The sequence below is a fragment of the Pomacea canaliculata genome, linkage group LG10, assembly GCF_003073045.1.
Source record: "Pomacea canaliculata isolate SZHN2017 linkage group LG10, ASM307304v1, whole genome shotgun sequence".
NCBI lineage: Eukaryota > Metazoa > Mollusca > Gastropoda > Architaenioglossa > Ampullariidae > Pomacea > Pomacea canaliculata.
The window spans coordinates 9720998-9738090 of NC_037599.1; the positions used below are offsets into that span (position 1 = coordinate 9720998).

At 37.6% G+C, this 17093-nt stretch overlaps 1 protein-coding gene across 1 annotated transcript in view; it reads left to right on the plus strand.

Annotated features, from left to right (window-relative positions):
* The window catches only part of LOC112573706 (ATP-binding cassette sub-family A member 7-like), a 35798-nt gene that overhangs the window by 16832 nt on the left and 1873 nt on the right, over window positions 1-17093 (plus strand). The window contains 25 exon segments of the mRNA XM_025254287.1: window positions 1181-1389; window positions 1604-1691; window positions 2994-3107; window positions 3357-3383; window positions 4809-4969; window positions 5320-5462; window positions 6879-6983; window positions 7283-7404; window positions 7836-7956; window positions 8505-8685; window positions 9635-9801; window positions 10035-10212; window positions 10335-10450; window positions 11053-11203; window positions 11814-11937; window positions 12392-12521; window positions 12825-12955; window positions 13126-13306; window positions 13961-14102; window positions 14619-14753; window positions 14989-15092; window positions 15747-15839; window positions 16102-16171; window positions 16173-16346; window positions 16948-17038. Coding sequence (XP_025110072.1) covers window positions 1181-1389; window positions 1604-1691; window positions 2994-3107; window positions 3357-3383; window positions 4809-4969; window positions 5320-5462; window positions 6879-6983; window positions 7283-7404; window positions 7836-7956; window positions 8505-8685; window positions 9635-9801; window positions 10035-10212; window positions 10335-10450; window positions 11053-11203; window positions 11814-11937; window positions 12392-12521; window positions 12825-12955; window positions 13126-13306; window positions 13961-14102; window positions 14619-14753; window positions 14989-15092; window positions 15747-15839; window positions 16102-16171; window positions 16173-16346; window positions 16948-17038 — 3258 coding nt within the window.

Below are 17093 nucleotides of genomic sequence, written 5' to 3' on the forward strand. Positions count from 1 at the left end.
CAATATCTTGTTTGCCTATAGTCCTGGAAGAAGTGTCGATGATACTAAGCTGTTCATACTAAATACACTGTGTTCACATATCTTCACAATGGCGCTCTTTCTGAGTTTGTACGCTAGTGTGATGAACACTTCCTTGATTTGAATGCCTCAAAGGCTAAGGAAATGATCTGTGACTTCCAGATGAACAAGCCTGACGCAGTCATCAGTACTATCCATGATGATGCCATTGAGATAGTCAACTCATAAATATTTAGGTACTATCTTCGATGACAAGCTTAAATGGAACATCAACACTGACATGATCCTCCATAAGAGTCGACTACGCAAACTCAAATCTTTTTCTGTCAGCTCTGCTGTCCTCACTTGGTTCTATCAGTCCTTCATTGAAAGTCTCATCACTTTTTCTGTCATCTCTTGGTTCCACAGTCTCTGGATCCCTAGGGAACAGGAACAGTCTTGTCTCCCTTGTTAATATCTGTTTCAAGATCACTGGAACCAGGCAGAGGGACTTGCCAACCTTTTGTAATCAACAAATCCTTAGGAAGACATCCCGCATCCTATTTCTGATCATGTACTGGCATGTGAGTTTTCACTCTTGCAGTCTGGTGTAGGTACGTGATGCCTGTATGCAGAACCAATTGTCACCGCTATTCATTTCACCTGCCGTTCACTTGATCAACGCCACTGGCCGTAAACTTATACTAGCCTGAGGTGACCTAAGGTCACCAACTGTAGTTGATAGGAATGTGTGTGTGTGAGAGAGAAATTATTTCAACATGTATATTGCTAGTACGAGTACTATCTGAAATTGTCCTTGTGGATAAATGAAGATTTATTGTAAGTGCATTTGTGTTTTCGGTAAAGGTAGATTTGTGTGTGTGTTGGGGGTGGGGGGAGTTTGATAGGTTTGTGGACATTGATGTAGTGCATCAGGAGCTGACAAGCCAAAGAGGAATTTCAGATGTAAGGGTGTAGGTGTGCTTGTCTCTGTCAACACATACATGTGTTGCTATACTGCTTTTTCTTGGCACGATCAGAGAGGATTTTATTTTTTGAAGCTTGGGGGCTGTAAACTATGACTTTCATATATATCTCTTCTTATACAATCTAATGTGAAAAATTAGTTCTTACTAATTTTGACAAACTGGTATTTCCAATATTAAAACATGCTTATCTGCAGAATTCTCCCTCATTCGCCTGAGGGCATTCATAGAGAAGTATGTGCCTGATGCAAAGCTGGTAGAGGACAACAGTATGGAGGTATGCTTCCAGATACCAGATTCATCTGCCAAATCAGGATGCCTGACTACCCTGTTTGCAGAGCTTGAGAAATTCTGTCATCATTTGGGTGTCTCCAGTTATGGCATTTCTGACACTAGCTTGGAGGAGGTGAGGAAGAAGATGATATATGGTTTAGTGCTAGTCTTAGAAGTGTGGTGCTTCTTATTTGAAAAATATGTTTTAATATGTGTATATATTTTTACCCCTGTTTGCATGAGCAGATGTAAGCATTAATTATTGGTCAAGAATATTCTGAAAATATTAAATTTTTTTACCTGGGAAAAGTATAAACTCTTTAATGTTTTTCTTCTTGTCCTCTCAGGTTTTTCTAAAAGTTACAGAAGAAAACTCAAATGCAGAAGAAGATAAAGATGAGAACACACGCAGAAAGCTAGATGTCATTACAGATCGTAAGCAAACATTTTTTTTCTGTTGAAAAACTGTTAAAAACTTAAATAAAATTTTGAGAGTAAATTCTCTTTTTTAGGCACTTACCAGATGACATGACCATAGCAGATAAAGGGTTGCACTAGCTCTTTAACCCTTATAACACAATGAACCACAATTGTGGCTTTGCCTGAGAAGCATTGGGAAGGCAGTTATAATTATTTTACTGCAAAGTTCAAGTTTTCTCCTTTTCAAAAAAGTATACGTTTCTTGGAAAAAGTCAAGACCCAGCCGGGTTCTGCATGGGGGAAAAGGGAATGATTGGCAGTCTGTTCTCAAGAGACTTATCAAGCAAGTCTGAAATATCATGGAACGAGCAGACATCCCACTGCCCCACTTGTCAAAAAGCATCATCGCTCTGTAACCTTTTAAGGGATCCATTTTTCTGGAACAGCTACAAAATGAAATCTGCCAGAACAGGAGGCATGACATCTTTCAGGGTCAGATGATGAGAATGTCATCAGGTGGACAAAACGTTCCATCTGCCCTCATATGTACTTAAAGTGGAGGGCCAGCAAGTAGTCAAGATTCTGTGAAATGCCTTACTAGAAAAATTGTTTCTGGCAATGGCTGCCCTGACAAAACCCAGATGTGAAGGTTCAGCTTTTCTGGTGATGGGTGAAAAAGTGGAGGTTTGAGCAATCAAGGAAGGGAAAATAGAGCCTGATCTAAGTCTACCAGATCTAACAGCTAAGCTTTTCCCATTTCACAGAAGCTATGAAAAGCTACTTGGCTATCAAGTCCTAGGGCCTGGTCAGAATGACAGAGTGGCACTGAGTGCAAGACACTACATGGAGTTGTCTGAGAAAAGAACTCCTTGGTGAGAAAGCAGATGGATCCAGTGGAGGAGAGCCTTCCAGACTGCCTTGATTTCCAGAAAATGGACATGAAGTCTTTTGTTCAGAGACCAAGATCCCTGACACAGATGTGTGCATCCCAGCATGTGGTAAGAGCAGAGCCTGTAAACACCACTATAATCATCAAAAAAACTGCTGCATTGGCCCTGTGTTTGCCTTTATTACTGTTAAAGGGCAGATGCTTACCTGAGGAGTAGAGTGCTTTGCATGTCTGGCTCAATGTAAGAGAGACAACTTTTGATTGTTAAAAGAGCTAGGGCAACCCTTTACCTCTATGGTCATGTTATCTCTTATATTCAAAGAAGAAACTTGAAGACAGCACTACAAATATTGATGTTTATTTATGGTTGAAACCCTTAAAACTTTCAGTTGTGTGTGCCAGAGGTACAGTTTTTTCTAATTCTGCAGATGGTCGCTATCCTCGCCCAGTATCTAGACTAAGTTTCCGTAGCAAAATAAGAAACACCTTTTTCTCTAACCATGTGGATGCTAAAGAGCTGCTGGATGATACTGATGATACAAGTAAGCTAATTTTTGCTTTCTCCATATTACATTATATTTTTTTCTATCACTATCTAGAAAAAATGTGTGAAACTAAGAAACAGATTAAAGGAGATGTTGGTATGTTTTCAAGCAAAACTTCATAAGTTTGTTGAGTTTTTTTTTATATGCATTAAATTATTTGCAAGTTGTGTCTTTATGAAATTTTACATTGTTGACTTGTATTATCTTTTCTGAATGATAGTGATAATTCATTTATGACATACACAGGAAGGGAAAAACATGCTTCTCTTGGAGGTAATTGAGTGTTGTGCCAGTTTCTTTGCTATACCAAGGCACACCCTTGAAGATTTCTAGATGCTTACTGAATTTTTCTTCTAATTCGTCATTACTAGTTATTCCAAAGCTGTTAAGCTCCTACATTATATTAAAAATTCAATAGTTTCACTTATCTTCATAAAGTTAGCTTTACATTCCTCTGCAGAATGAAACACTGTTGATGTCTAATTCCTGTTCATTCAAGTGCTCCTGCTTATAAATGCACCTCATCCAACCTGTTTGATCTGTTTACCCCGTTGTGTCAGGCTTCTGGTATTCCTTTGTTGGCAGTGCAGTTTTTATTGTTTTAATTGGTTAATGTTTGTTTGATTGACTTTATATATCCTGACATTTAGTATTTGATTTATTAGTATTATTTAATATTATCATTACTATGTAGTAATACATAAGATTTTACAAGGCTGGCTGCTTGGCCATGGTGAATTAGTTGGTGGTTCAATGTAAAACAACTTTAACTTCATCCCCCGAAAACCATTTTTCTTCATTGTTAAGTAAGATTAGATTTGTTCTGTTACAAGTAACAATGTTGGGACAATATCTAACCATAATTTGATATTAATCTCAGTTTTAAGAACTCTGCAACCTTCTTTTCTTTGTTTGCTACAATATTTAGTGTTTTTATTTATTCATTTCATGGCCTTAGATCACTTCACAAATATCTTAATTACCTAATTACCTAATTGAGTAGATTTATTTCTATCACAAGAAGCACTGCAGTCTTAATACTGATCTTTAGTGTGTTGTATAGTCTATCATCAGATTGTAAGAGTGCAGTTGTGGTAGAGAGTGACTTAGAGGCCAGATGAAGGCTGGTTGATTGGCAGCACTGGTCAGTAACACTAATTGGTAGGCACGTTTGTGTTGTCCAGAGGGGACAGAGGAGGCTGTGGAAATAAGTAGGGAGCCACATCCATTCTCCTGCTAGACAGACCCCAGCAACATAGTGCTGTCCTCCAAAATAGCCAGTCACCCTCCACACATTAACATTATCTTGTTTTCGCGTTACATGTTTATTAACATTTAGGTTTAGAATGCAAATTTTATAGTTTTGTATTCTTCTACATCTGACACAAATTTATTGTAAATTTTATCTATGTTAAAGTTTCATTAAGTTTATAGCCATTGATTGATGGTTTTTTTCCATTCTAATTTAGTAGTTAATAAACCTGAAGAATAATACATAAATATTTATTTTGTTAATTATTCCCATCATGGCTATTACATTACATCTATAAAAGTGTATTCCTTATAGCATGATGACTGACAGCAGGAAGATTACTTGTTTCAAAACTTTCTCGTTCTGTATCATTATAGAGCCATGACTGATGGTAGAAAGACTGCTTGTTTCAAAAGTTTCTCATTCTATACCATTTGGTTTCCCAGGTTCAGAAGGCTCCAGTGCATCAGCTGAAGAGGGAAACACTTTCAGTGGAGCAGGAAAAATTCAAGTCACTGGAAGACAGCTCACTTTAAGTCAGATTATTGCTTTGCTTATCAAGCGCTTCCACCATGTCCGCCGCAGCAAGAAAGGCTTCATTTGTGAGGTGAGAGGGATTTGTTTTTAATATGTTTTAGTAAGAACTGTCACTGACTTCAACCACAGAAGCCCTCCAACTATAATTCAATATTTGTACTACATTTTCTTGAAGTTTGTCAGTGTTGGTCTAAAGACGGGTTAGTTTCTTGAAGTGTTTCAGTGCACTAAACAAGTCTCCTTGTATTAAAGAGATGAACCATATGAAGTGATGTTTGAAGTAGAGGAGGAAGAAGATGAGCACTAAAAATGAAGCTTAAACTGCTATAAAATCCTTGGCAAGCTCCAAAAGGAATTTGTTGTTTAAAACCTGATAAATATTTTGCATAAAAATCAATGATGTTGGAAATGTCTTTTCAGTTTGTCCTTCCTGCAGCCTTTGTGTGTCTGGCCATGGTCTTTTCACTCATCCAGCCTCCTGTTGAAGACATGCCACCCCTAGAACTCCATCCTTGGCATTACCAGCCTACCAAAGGAGACAGCAGCCTCTATATTTTCTTTAGGTATGTTCCTATTCTTTGCGGTCTTTATCCTGTCATTCTTTCTGTTCATCAAAGATGTGATGTAACAAAACGTGCATCAAAAGGAAAAAAAAATTAATGAAGCCTATTTTTAAGCACCATTCCCGAGCACCAGCCAGGCTCAAAGAACTGAACGTGCATACAAACAGATGCATGCAATATTAGATACACAAAGAGTGATGCACAAAATATTAGATAGACTCACAGAGACATCACACAAGTGCCTGTGTGCATGATCATTTTTCACATCCTCACCTATCCACATACGCACATCTGCATAATGACTGCGAGAAGTTACAAATACAAGTTGTCTTAGTGTTCACCTTGATGCAAATAGATCAATGCACGGTTGTTACCAAAGCAGCTACTCTTATTGAAGATCAAAACTGTCAAATAATGGAGAACTTCATGAACAAAATCTTTCACCAGGAGTACGGAAACACTCATGGTATCCAGAAAGTCTGCTCTAACCATTAGAGGCAGACTTGTGCAACAAATACAAGATTGATGAATGTCATGGTAACCACGGATCAAAAAGGAATTAAGTCACAGTCTGAAGATCCAAACAGAAATCATCCAGGATTAAAAAAATGTAGATTGAAGAAGCAGTAGTATGGACAATCTGCAATAAAACACATCTGCAGCAAGAGTTCTATGCCTTTCCAGAGACTCACAGAAACAAAGTGCAACCCCAGACAGTTGGAGCTGCAAGCATCTGGCTTCATCAGATGCCACCAAATGTAACAGTGAAACTATGTAATGGTTTATTTTCAAGACAAACACTCAAGAAGCCACATTGGTATAATTAAAATGTAGGAGTTATGTTGTCGCAGCATGTCTGCAGAACCCTTTGTTCTTTCGCTAAATCAAACTGATAGTAGATTGCAGTTGCCATAGTAAAGAAGCAGAGAGAGAATGTAATGTTACAAAAGAGTTACCTTGCAATCTGTATGCACAAAACAAAGAAACTTGATAGAAAAAAAGAAAACAGTCCAGGATGGTAATCGAGATCACAGCAAAAGGTACAGGCCAAACCATGGACACTAAAAGTGTTCGAAATGGACAAAAAAAAAGCTAGCCCTCTCAAGCCATTAAGGCAGAGACATCACTGTCACTCAGTTCTTTAAAGCCTTTATTATTTTTTATTAAGTTTTTATTAGTTATTTTTTCAGTTTTCCACCCTATGTTTTGTGTTTTATGTTGATGTTCAGTAGCCTTTGATTCATTTTAATTGGCCTTCCAAACCTTGAAAGAAAATATCATCATTAATGAGATTCCTAAATAATGTAACAAAATGCCAGCATGATCAGGGAAATACACATTCTGCTACACATTTCTGTAATTATTAGACTTTCTATAAATGACTTCATTAATTTCTGTTGATGGCATTTGTTCTAGCAATGACAATCCATCACAAGGTCACGCCAGGAAGCTGGAGGAAACTTTACTAAATTCACCCTTCCATGGAGCTCGGTGCATGAATCCTGACGTATATACAATCAGGTAAGTGTTTTTCATGTTTGTTCAGCTGAATGTTACTCCTTTTTTAAGCTGACACTTGGAGCATATGTTTACTTTTAAAATGTATAGGTAAGAATACTTTTCCTTATGATAACTGTTTACATTTCATGTTTCTAACTGGAAGGTATAATTTAAAGGTGAAGGTGCCATTGTATTCAGTTAAATTGATTTTTCACTTATAAAGAAAATATTTGAAGCAAGGTTGGTTCTAAGAATCAGATCTTCAGTTATGTTGGTGTTTGTATGGTGAAAGCAGTCCTTTCTCCTCTTTGTCTATGCAGTGGCTACAGCTGCTTGTCATCAGATACTGGGAGCTTCTCAGCCTCACCCAAACTGACTGGTGATCCCAGCAAAGACTTTCCAGCATGCTCTTGTGATTCTGGATTCCAGCGCTGCCCAGATGGTGCTTTTCTTCAGCATCTGTCTCAAAAACATTTTGCCCTTAGAAGTTGCCTCTTCAAAGATCTTTCTCTCTGGACAACTGTATATTTATGCTCATTTAGTAACATGTGATTACATGTGGTTATGTGGTTACAGACTTGTTGCAGGTGCAGATATAATTTCACATATCTGCTGGCTAGACACTAAATCATCTGAATAAGAATTATTACAGTTTTAGGCCACAAGTTTTAATCTGGCTATTGTTTATTTTATCTATAACTTTTACATTCTTCCTTAGTCATACCATTTCTACTATTCATATTGTTCATGTACTTGATTAGTGCTAAAGATGACACTAATGTTGTAGAGCACTATACAAATATATATTTCTTATTATTAAAAATTAAAGTGAAAACAGAACCTTTCATGCTAACCTCATTGTTACTGCATCAGGTGCAGGGGGACCAGAGCCAGCCCGCCGCTTTTTGCCAGTGAATGATAACCTGTACAACATGACTGGCAGAGATATTCCTGACTGGCTTCTGAAAACTATGGAGCAGTACATGATACGCAGGTCTTTAGATAGTGTTTATGTCTTTTGCTTCTGAATTTTCTCTTGTATTTCTTGTTGCTTTGTATACAAATACTGGTGCACTGAATATGGATCAAGTCTGATAAACAGATTAATGTTAAACTTCAGAGAAGAATACACACACACATATGTATATTCATGCACACACATGCATTCACAGGATTTGCACTAATGTACAAACATATTATATTCAGAATCAGAAAGATTGTGTACTGTACCTATATAATACATAATTTGCAAGTTTATGATGAAGAGAGGAGAGAAAAGGAGACTGTTGGATTAAATACATGTAACTGTTTGTAACACCTCAGAAACATTCTGACTATAATGTTTATATTATGTAAACTAGGTCATTTCCTAGTTGGTTATAAAATTACCTATTAATTAAAATAATACTTTTCTTGCACCTTAAATGCAAATTCCAAGTATACCGTATGAAGAACTGTGAGTTGCCAAAATTTAATCATACTGCATTTTCAATCCAGTTAATGAGTACTGTGTAAGTTAGAAATCTTTATATATCTGTACAGATTTGGTGGTTTCTCCTTTGGTGATGAAAACCCTTTGTCTCGTCTGAATGCAAGCCAGATGACTGCAGCAATCAGTGATATTGTATTGGCTGTTACTAATGGGACAACCACCCTTCCAGACAGTGTGGTCAGAGATGCTGAGGAGTTCTTCAATAATGCTGTGGTGCAGGATAATGCAAAAGTAAGATAACCTTAACTACAGTTTGACATGCCAATCAGGAATCTTTGTTTAATTAAAAATGTAAAATATTGACAGTGCAATGAAAAGGGAACTGTTAAGTAAGCTTTAGATTATTGCATTGTTTTGGGCAGTAGTCTAACTATCAGTATTGCAGAGGATTCATAGAATTCAAGTGCTACACTTTATGGAAGGTGGTAATCATAGTTGTAGCAAACTTTAGTAAAATGGTTTGTGTAGTGACAATTTAATGTCACTTGTTATTTAATACAGAAAAACCTCGTCATTAGATGTACATATGTACTGATCAAGTGCTCTTACCTGGAGAGTTAATTCTCCTATAAATCTTGAGTCAATGTAACAATGACGGATAGACATGACCAAGTGAAAGTAAAAATGACAAAAAACATTATGATAGGGTTTTAAGAGCTTTATTTCAACTTTTAAGTGAACCTGAATTTATAAGTGTTTGAAAACATTGTTCACGGAATGAAAGCAGACTGATCTCCTTGCTATGGCTTCTCTCAGTTACGACCCACTTTTGGTGGATTTTAGTGAGTCTTAATAGGGAGTTTTCACTGAATATTTATATTAACATCCATGTCATTTGTATTTTTTGCCATGTTGATAAGGAAATAGGGAGTGGTGACTATCACGTTTCAGGATTTTAGAACATAACAAATGGCTTTTTAACAAGTGACTGATAAATTTTTCAAACATTTGTACAAAATTACCAAGTGCACATAAGAGATAATTGAGGATTTGTTCAAGAGAGCACTGCATGTGTAGACCTCAAGGTATGGTAAGGGATGGCACGATCAGACCTCATTTCAAAGGGAAGTGGGGTATCTACTACTTTTTAAATATCAAGAAGAGCGGACACAACTGCAGTTTTTAAGATCACACAGATTCAGTTCATGATCTTATCTAATGAAATGCATTTACTCCCCAGGTCTGGTTCAACAACAAAGCTTGGGCATCTAGTGTGGCCTACATGAGTTCCCTTAACAACATTATTCTACGCAGCTATCTTCCACCCTCCAAGTGGCAAGACTATGGCATTGTCACTGTCAATCATCCAATGAACTTTACCAAAGGCCAGCTGGATAGGGAATCCATGTGAGCCATTTCTTATTTCTAATTATACATAACCCAGATTAGTGGAGCAGATCTTATGTTGGCTTTTGGCACCTCCTTTGGTTGTAGAATTCCATTTATGCAACAAAACTAAATACTTTTATAACTGCTTTTAAAATACAGATTACCTAATTACATGATGCAACAGAAATAATTTATAAAGATGGCAGCGAATGAAAGCTTTTGAAGCCTTTCTATACTGAATCATGTTGCAGCATGAACAGTGCTGTGAATGTGGTTGTCGCCATCTGTGTGATCTTCGCCATGTCCTTTGTGCCAGCAAGCTTTGTCCTTTTCCTAATTGAGGAGCGAGTCTCAAGCAGCAAGCATTTGCAGTTTGTCAGTGGCATCAACCCCACTATATACTGGGTCACCAACTTCATGTGGGACATGGTGAGATACAAACAATCTTTTGTTTCCTACCCTGTGTAAATATTAATATTAATAAAACAGTCTGAATGAGAGGATTCTTTTATTGTGGAAAAAATAGGCACAGGATTTTTTCTTTTCTACAGATGAATTACCTTATTCCAGCTGTCCTGTGCATATTCATCTTCCTAGCATTTGGGAAAGAAGCATATGTTTCAGCACAGAATGCTCCATGTCTTGTTGCCCTTCTCTTCTTATATGGGTGAGCATTATCAACACAATTGTATTTTCCATTATTTTGTACAATTTTACATCACTTCTTAATTTGTACAGCATGGCATAAAATAAATATAACCTTTTCATTCTGGTGTGTTCTATGATACTTTTCTTTTCTTAATTTTCATCACATCATTGAATGGCTCTAACATCTTTACGCAACTTTGGGGGCGTGACGTGCTTACAAGGGGGGTGCGAAGGTGGTCATTTTTTAAGTTTCTTATACCTGGTATTAGTGAAATTAGCTTACATTGCTGGCTAAGGGGGGCGCGCGGACGTATCTTTGTTCGTCAGGGGGGCATCACAAGTAAAAGGTTGAGAACCGCTGCATTACAGTATTATATCCACTATATAGACCAAGATTGTGAGCTTCATATCTACAGCTCAGAAACCCATTGTATCATCTGAATTCACCAGGAAGTAACTTTCACCTCTGTTTTTAGGGCACAATACTACTAATATTTGTCTAACAATCACATGGGTATAATTTAGCTGACAATACCCATATTATCATTGTGGTTAAAGATCCTCTACAAATGATCAGTAATCTTTAAGCACATGGCCAGTGATGGTGCTGTCTGTCATCAGGTGGGCTATCACACCAATGATGTATCCTTTCTCCCGCCTCTTCTCAGTGCCAAGCTCTGCATTTGTGGCACTCTCCTGTGTCAATGTCTTCCTAGGCACTGTGTCGACACTGGCCACCTTCATTCTGGAGCTGCTGGGCCGAGAAGACCCTGTACGTAAAATAAGTATGTCTGGAATAGTATGTTTTCAGTCATGTGAGGATTGGAAATATGCTATAGCTAGGTTAATGCTCTTAACTATACAGCGGATCATTGGTTTGAGGTTTGCTTGGGTCTTGTTGCTGGAAAATTCATGCTTCCCCCTTAGCACTTGTGCTGCTGGAACAGGACAGGGAAGTTACAGCACGAGAGGCCTTGGTGGTCCGCCATATTTTTTACTTAGGTAAAGTGGTCTGCGGTCCGAAATACTTTGAGAACCACTGCCCTAGACACAGAAGACCACTTATGTTCACTGCTGCTGTCGCCTTTTAGCTATGGGACACTTTACCAGTGTCAGTTAAAGAAGGAAACATATCTAATCCCAGATCTGGGCTACAGCTTTGTTTTATTTTTTGTTTTTTTGTTTTATAAGCAGACATATGCTTGTTTTGAAAGGAAACAATTTGAATGAGGCAGTTATGTTTGCATGAATGACTTAAGATTTTTTTTTTTTTTGCGGTATTTTGATGATGGCCCTATTAGGACATAGAGGGCTACATAAAAATCTGATTTTAACATTTGTGCATAAATGACCTAAATCGTTATCAACTGTTTACATCTCAGGATCTGGAAGAAATCAATACCATCCTTAAACAAGTGTTTCTTTTGCTGCCACATTACTGCCTTGGTCGAGGCCTTATCGATATGGCTACCAATCAGTTGATAGTTGATCTTGCAGCTAGATATGGTAAGGTCTCTATTTTTTGTACATTTTTTAGGGTTTTTTTACTTTTTATTTTTTGGATGGTGACAATCACTCTCCTGCAACAAATGACATAATTGTAATATTTATTTTGCTACATTACTCACTAAGACAAAGACATATGGACAGAGGTCTTTCTTCTTAAGCCCCTTCAACTGGGAACGGATTATCACCTTTAAGTCCAAACATATAAAACATTTTTTTACAGAACAGAAACTTTACTGTGACTCTGTCCTGACCATGAACATGCATAACATCTGTCTGTATTTACCTTTTGTATGAGAAGTTGTAGAAGTAACCATGTCTGTTGATTGCGAATATGGGTGCATGGTTGTAAGTGATTCTGTTTATGTGGATAGGTCAGTCTATCACTTCTGTAAAACACTCTGAGCAAATTGTTGAAAAAGGGCTATAAAAATTATTATTATTTGTTGTGCAGGGGTAACGTGTACCTACAAGATGTTCCAGTGGAATTATGTGGGTCGCAATCTCTTTGCTCTCTTTATGCTTGGAATTCTTTTCTTCATCATCAACTGGCTAATTGAGTACAAGTTCTTCATTACATGGAGGTCAGTTAACTGTGCTAGAAGACTGGTTATAATGGCTGGGAAAGGCCTGTGGTCAATAACTCAGTGACAAAGCATCCAAATAATCTGCTTTTTTTTTGTAGGTTTACTCTTTCTATTGCGTTAGAGTTATCAGCAAGGATAGAGTTAAGGTCACTGCATGGGTAGTTTGGAAATGTTTATTGCAGGTTTAATACCAGCAAGCTTGAGTTTGGATCAGTGGGTGGTTTGGGGATTTTTATTGTAGGTTCATTAAAAGTAGGGTTGAGTTTGGGTGATGAAGTGGATTTTGGATCTCTGTTGCAGGTTTAATTCAAGTAAGACAGAACACAAATCACAGGAAGTGGAGGATGTTGACGTTGCCAAAGAAAGGCAGAGGGTTCTGTCTGGTGGGGCTGACGGTGATGTCATGAAGCTGGAGAATCTCACAAAGGTCTGTTGAGAAAAGCACTCTGTACTTGCAGGCACACACACACACGCACACACAGTAACTTGAAGAATACAAAGCAAAACTATGGTGTGTGTTGTTTTGAAACAGGAAGATGAATGATGTTGGACTCTGTTCATCTGTTTTCAGTTAAATGCTTTCTCCCAACATATTCTTCAGGTTTACTGGGCTCCAGGCAAGAAAGGCAAGATGAAGCTGTAGATCACCTGTGTGTTGGCATACCACAGGGTCAGTGCTTTGGACTGTTGGGGGTGAACGGTGCTGGTAAAACCACCACCTTCAAGATGCTGACTGGGGATGTAGATGTTACCAAAGGAGATGCTCAAATCAGTGGGCATAGGTGAGAACTTGTACATTTTACATTACTTTTACATTAAAAAGCTAGCATAATAATAATAACGAGGAGGATTTATATAGCACCTTTCCAAAAAGAATTTTGTTCAGAGTGATTTATATAAATCATATATAGACTAGATCATAATCATATTCGTATATAACAGACATACTCCTACTACAGACGCTACTCATACACATCATAGCTTGATGTCTTAAAGGTTAACCACAACCAAGCACAAAACTAAGCTGAAAGTGTTTATAGATCAGGAAAATGTGCCACTCTTATGCTTGTGCTATGAATGGACTAAGATGAAAATGTGACTAGGGTGTGGTATCATCATTGGTGTCGTCCACAACAGTTGCAGCTATATATTAAAGGAAGACAAGGCACTGCTATGACATCTAGCCTACCAATTGAGCTTTTACCTTTTCCCCTCAAAAAAAAAAACAGTTTGGGTGGGGCATTGATGTTGAAGGGCATATATTTTTTGAGTTATTAGATGAACGATTTTGAAAGCCCTTTTGGATATATCATTTGAAATAAACTAAATCAATCTTTTGAAAATAGCATAGGTTGTTAGCCCTTATTAGTTTTCACTGGATTATGTTCTGTAAACAACAGAACTTTAGATACAGCTGTTCTTCTGTCTGCTTTTAGCATCAAGTCCGACATGGTGAAAGTTCGACAACACATGGGATACTGTCCACAGTTTGATGCTCTTGACTCTCTCCTGACTGGAAGAGAACATCTTGAGTTCTATGCTCGTGTCCGAGGCATTTCACGAAAAAACATCAGATCGGTCAGAATCTGTAGTTTGAAAGTATTGGACCTATAATGTATTTTTTATTGCTTAACAAGAATGTCATTTGCTAGGTTTTAAAATAATGTTGGCTGTGTTACATAATGGGGAAAAATGGCTTGATAAATTTTCTTATCAGTTTCCTTTTTTCTTGTATCATGAGTGTTGCAACAGATATTCAAAGGTAATAAATCAGATGCTCCACTTCTTTTCTGTCTCCAGAATATTATCCATAATATGCCTATGAGCTGTGTGAAATTTGTGCTTTTATTTTGATTTCCTTATACTTGTTGAATAATGGAGTACCGAGTCAATTGTTAATCAGATAGCACCTCACTTTTTGCCCATTTAATGCTTTATTCCTTTTCTTTTCCTGTCATATTGGTTGCTTTCTCCAATTTCTCCCTATAATGACAATTATTACTATTTGTAAGCTTTCACTGAGGGCTGGAATATGGTGCTATATCCCTGAACCATATTATTTTTTTTTAATGAGATGGTTATAATGTTGCACAGGTGGCAGGCTGGGCTATCAGTAAGCTGGGTCTCACTCTTTATGCTGACAAGGTGGCAGGAAGCTACTCCGGTGGCAACAAACGTAAACTGTCAACGGCCATTGCACTCATTGGCAATCCTCCCATTATATTTCTGGTTTGCATTATTTTTTATCTGCTCTGTTCATTAAATGATAACTGTTTGCTTTTGTTCTCCATTTTCTGTCCTCAAAAAAATGTCTGATGACTGAATGAAGAATTCTAGTGAAAATCAGGCTTTGTGGAGCGAACAATAGAGTTGCTGATATGATCATTTTTCTTAAGTGAACAAATTAATATTATAATGCCAGTGAAATGGTTGGAGACCTTCTACTCACTGTTCTTCTTTTCAGGATGAACCAACAACAGGCATGGATCCCAAAGCCAGAAGATTTTTGTGGAATTGCATCAACAAAATTGTCAAGTCTGGCCGCTCTGTTATCCTCACCTCCCACAGGTGAGAACAAGTTACAATCTGAGTTTAAGGGAAGAGTATGGGATGAATCAACGATCAATGGATCCATCCAGCCTCACCAGCCAATCTGTGGATCAGATTAGTGTTTTGCTGTTGTGGGTTTTTCCCCTACCTAACCATACGACACGACCCTAGAAGGTTGTCTGCTGCATTTGCTGTGACAGTGAGTCAGTGTTTGCCTGGGACATTCCATTGGTGAGATAATCAACAACCTTCAGACAGCAGTTTGGGTTTTTTATGCTCACAGTGCTGTACATGCATTTGAGGTACATGCTGTGTCCATTCCCTGTCTGCACCGTATTCAAAATGTTTTAGCTCAGCAGCCAGTTTGGGTTTACTTTTCTTTGTGCCACAGAAATGCCAGTCACCTGCAAGTGGGAGAGAGCAAACAACTTTTTGTCGCCTTTCCAAATTTTTCTGCCTATCGAACCAGACTGGTGCTCACAGTCCTTATCTATCTAGTGTTGCTTGGGACCTAAGACTTCACAAGAAATAATCAGTTCACTGCGAATCATAAAATTAAATTTAGGAGACTTATAGTGTGCACTGATCTCATGAAATAGTTTTAATGGAAATGAGATATTCTCTGCTTGAATTTCACTGTTGGTTTCAAGCCTGGTTTTTTGTCCATTGCAGCATGGAGGAGTGTGAGGCACTTTGTGGACGACTGGCTATCATGGTCAATGGCACCTTCAAGTGCATTGGAAGCATCCAGCATCTGAAGAATAGGTATGTGTGCAGGTTGACTTACATAATGGGACTGAAGCCTTTGTTTTCATGATTGTGGATTAATTTTAGATAATTGATTATTTTAATACCCTTTATGCCATTTGAATATTTCTGGATTCTTCTCAGATTTAATCTGGTCTTAGATAACCAGATATTTACAAAGTCACTCAGCAGATAACTTGCTCCATAGACTTGTGCTGTTATTAGACATAAATCTTTGACAGTTGTGAAATCTTCATTTGGCAAAACATTGCTTGTTCAGGTTTGGCAATGGGTACACCATCATCTTGCGGGTGTCTGGTCAGAATCCTGAATATGGAGCCTGTGATGAACTTCATTTCAAACCAATTTCCTTCAGCTGTTCTGCATGAACAACATCACAACATGCTACAGTATCAGCTGGGCTCCCACAACCTGTCACTGGCACAGCTTTTTGCAGCCATGGAAGAGGCCAAACATCATTTCTTTGTTGAAGATTACTCCATTTCTCAGACAACACTTGATCAGGTCATTTTTATTTTAATTGATGTGTTACCTTATTTATTTTTTGTTGTTTTATTGCTAAATGTACATGTTCATTATTGATTTATCTTTCTGGAGGAAGTAGGAAGAGGGGATCATACAAAATGTCACTTCTAGCCCCAGTTAGCTTATTTTTATTCCTAATACACATAGCTTTGTCTACATACCGCTGCCATGCATTCTTCTAGCTCTCACTGCTCAAGGTTACACAACAGTGTAATGTCACATCATGAAATGTAACATCTTAATGTACTCTGTAGGTGTATGAGTACAATCATCAGGAAGTGGGCATTTGGTTTTAATGGAATATAAAGATAATAAATATTAATATAAAGGCATATGGAATGTTTCATGATGGACATCACAATGTTGTCCCAGCTGAAGTCATAAATCAAAATGGCCAATCTGCTCTCTGGCCTCACTGTTTATAACAGGACCTCTTTCCTGCAGAAGTCAACTATCGTTTCCTGGGCCTTGTCTGCCCTTGTTTAAAAATTATTGTTTTAGTTTTGTCTCACTGTTGACTGTTGTGAAGCAAGTGATTACTTTAGACCTACATTCATGTTCTTTTTTCTATTTTGAACAGGTTTTCATTAACTTTGCAAAGAATCAAACAGATATTTTAGATGACACATCAGATTCACCCGAAAATATGGGAAGAAGTGTTCAAAATTCAGGTCTGGGTTTGTTTGTCTTTTTAAAGAAAGTTAAATCTCTTTTGACATGAAATTA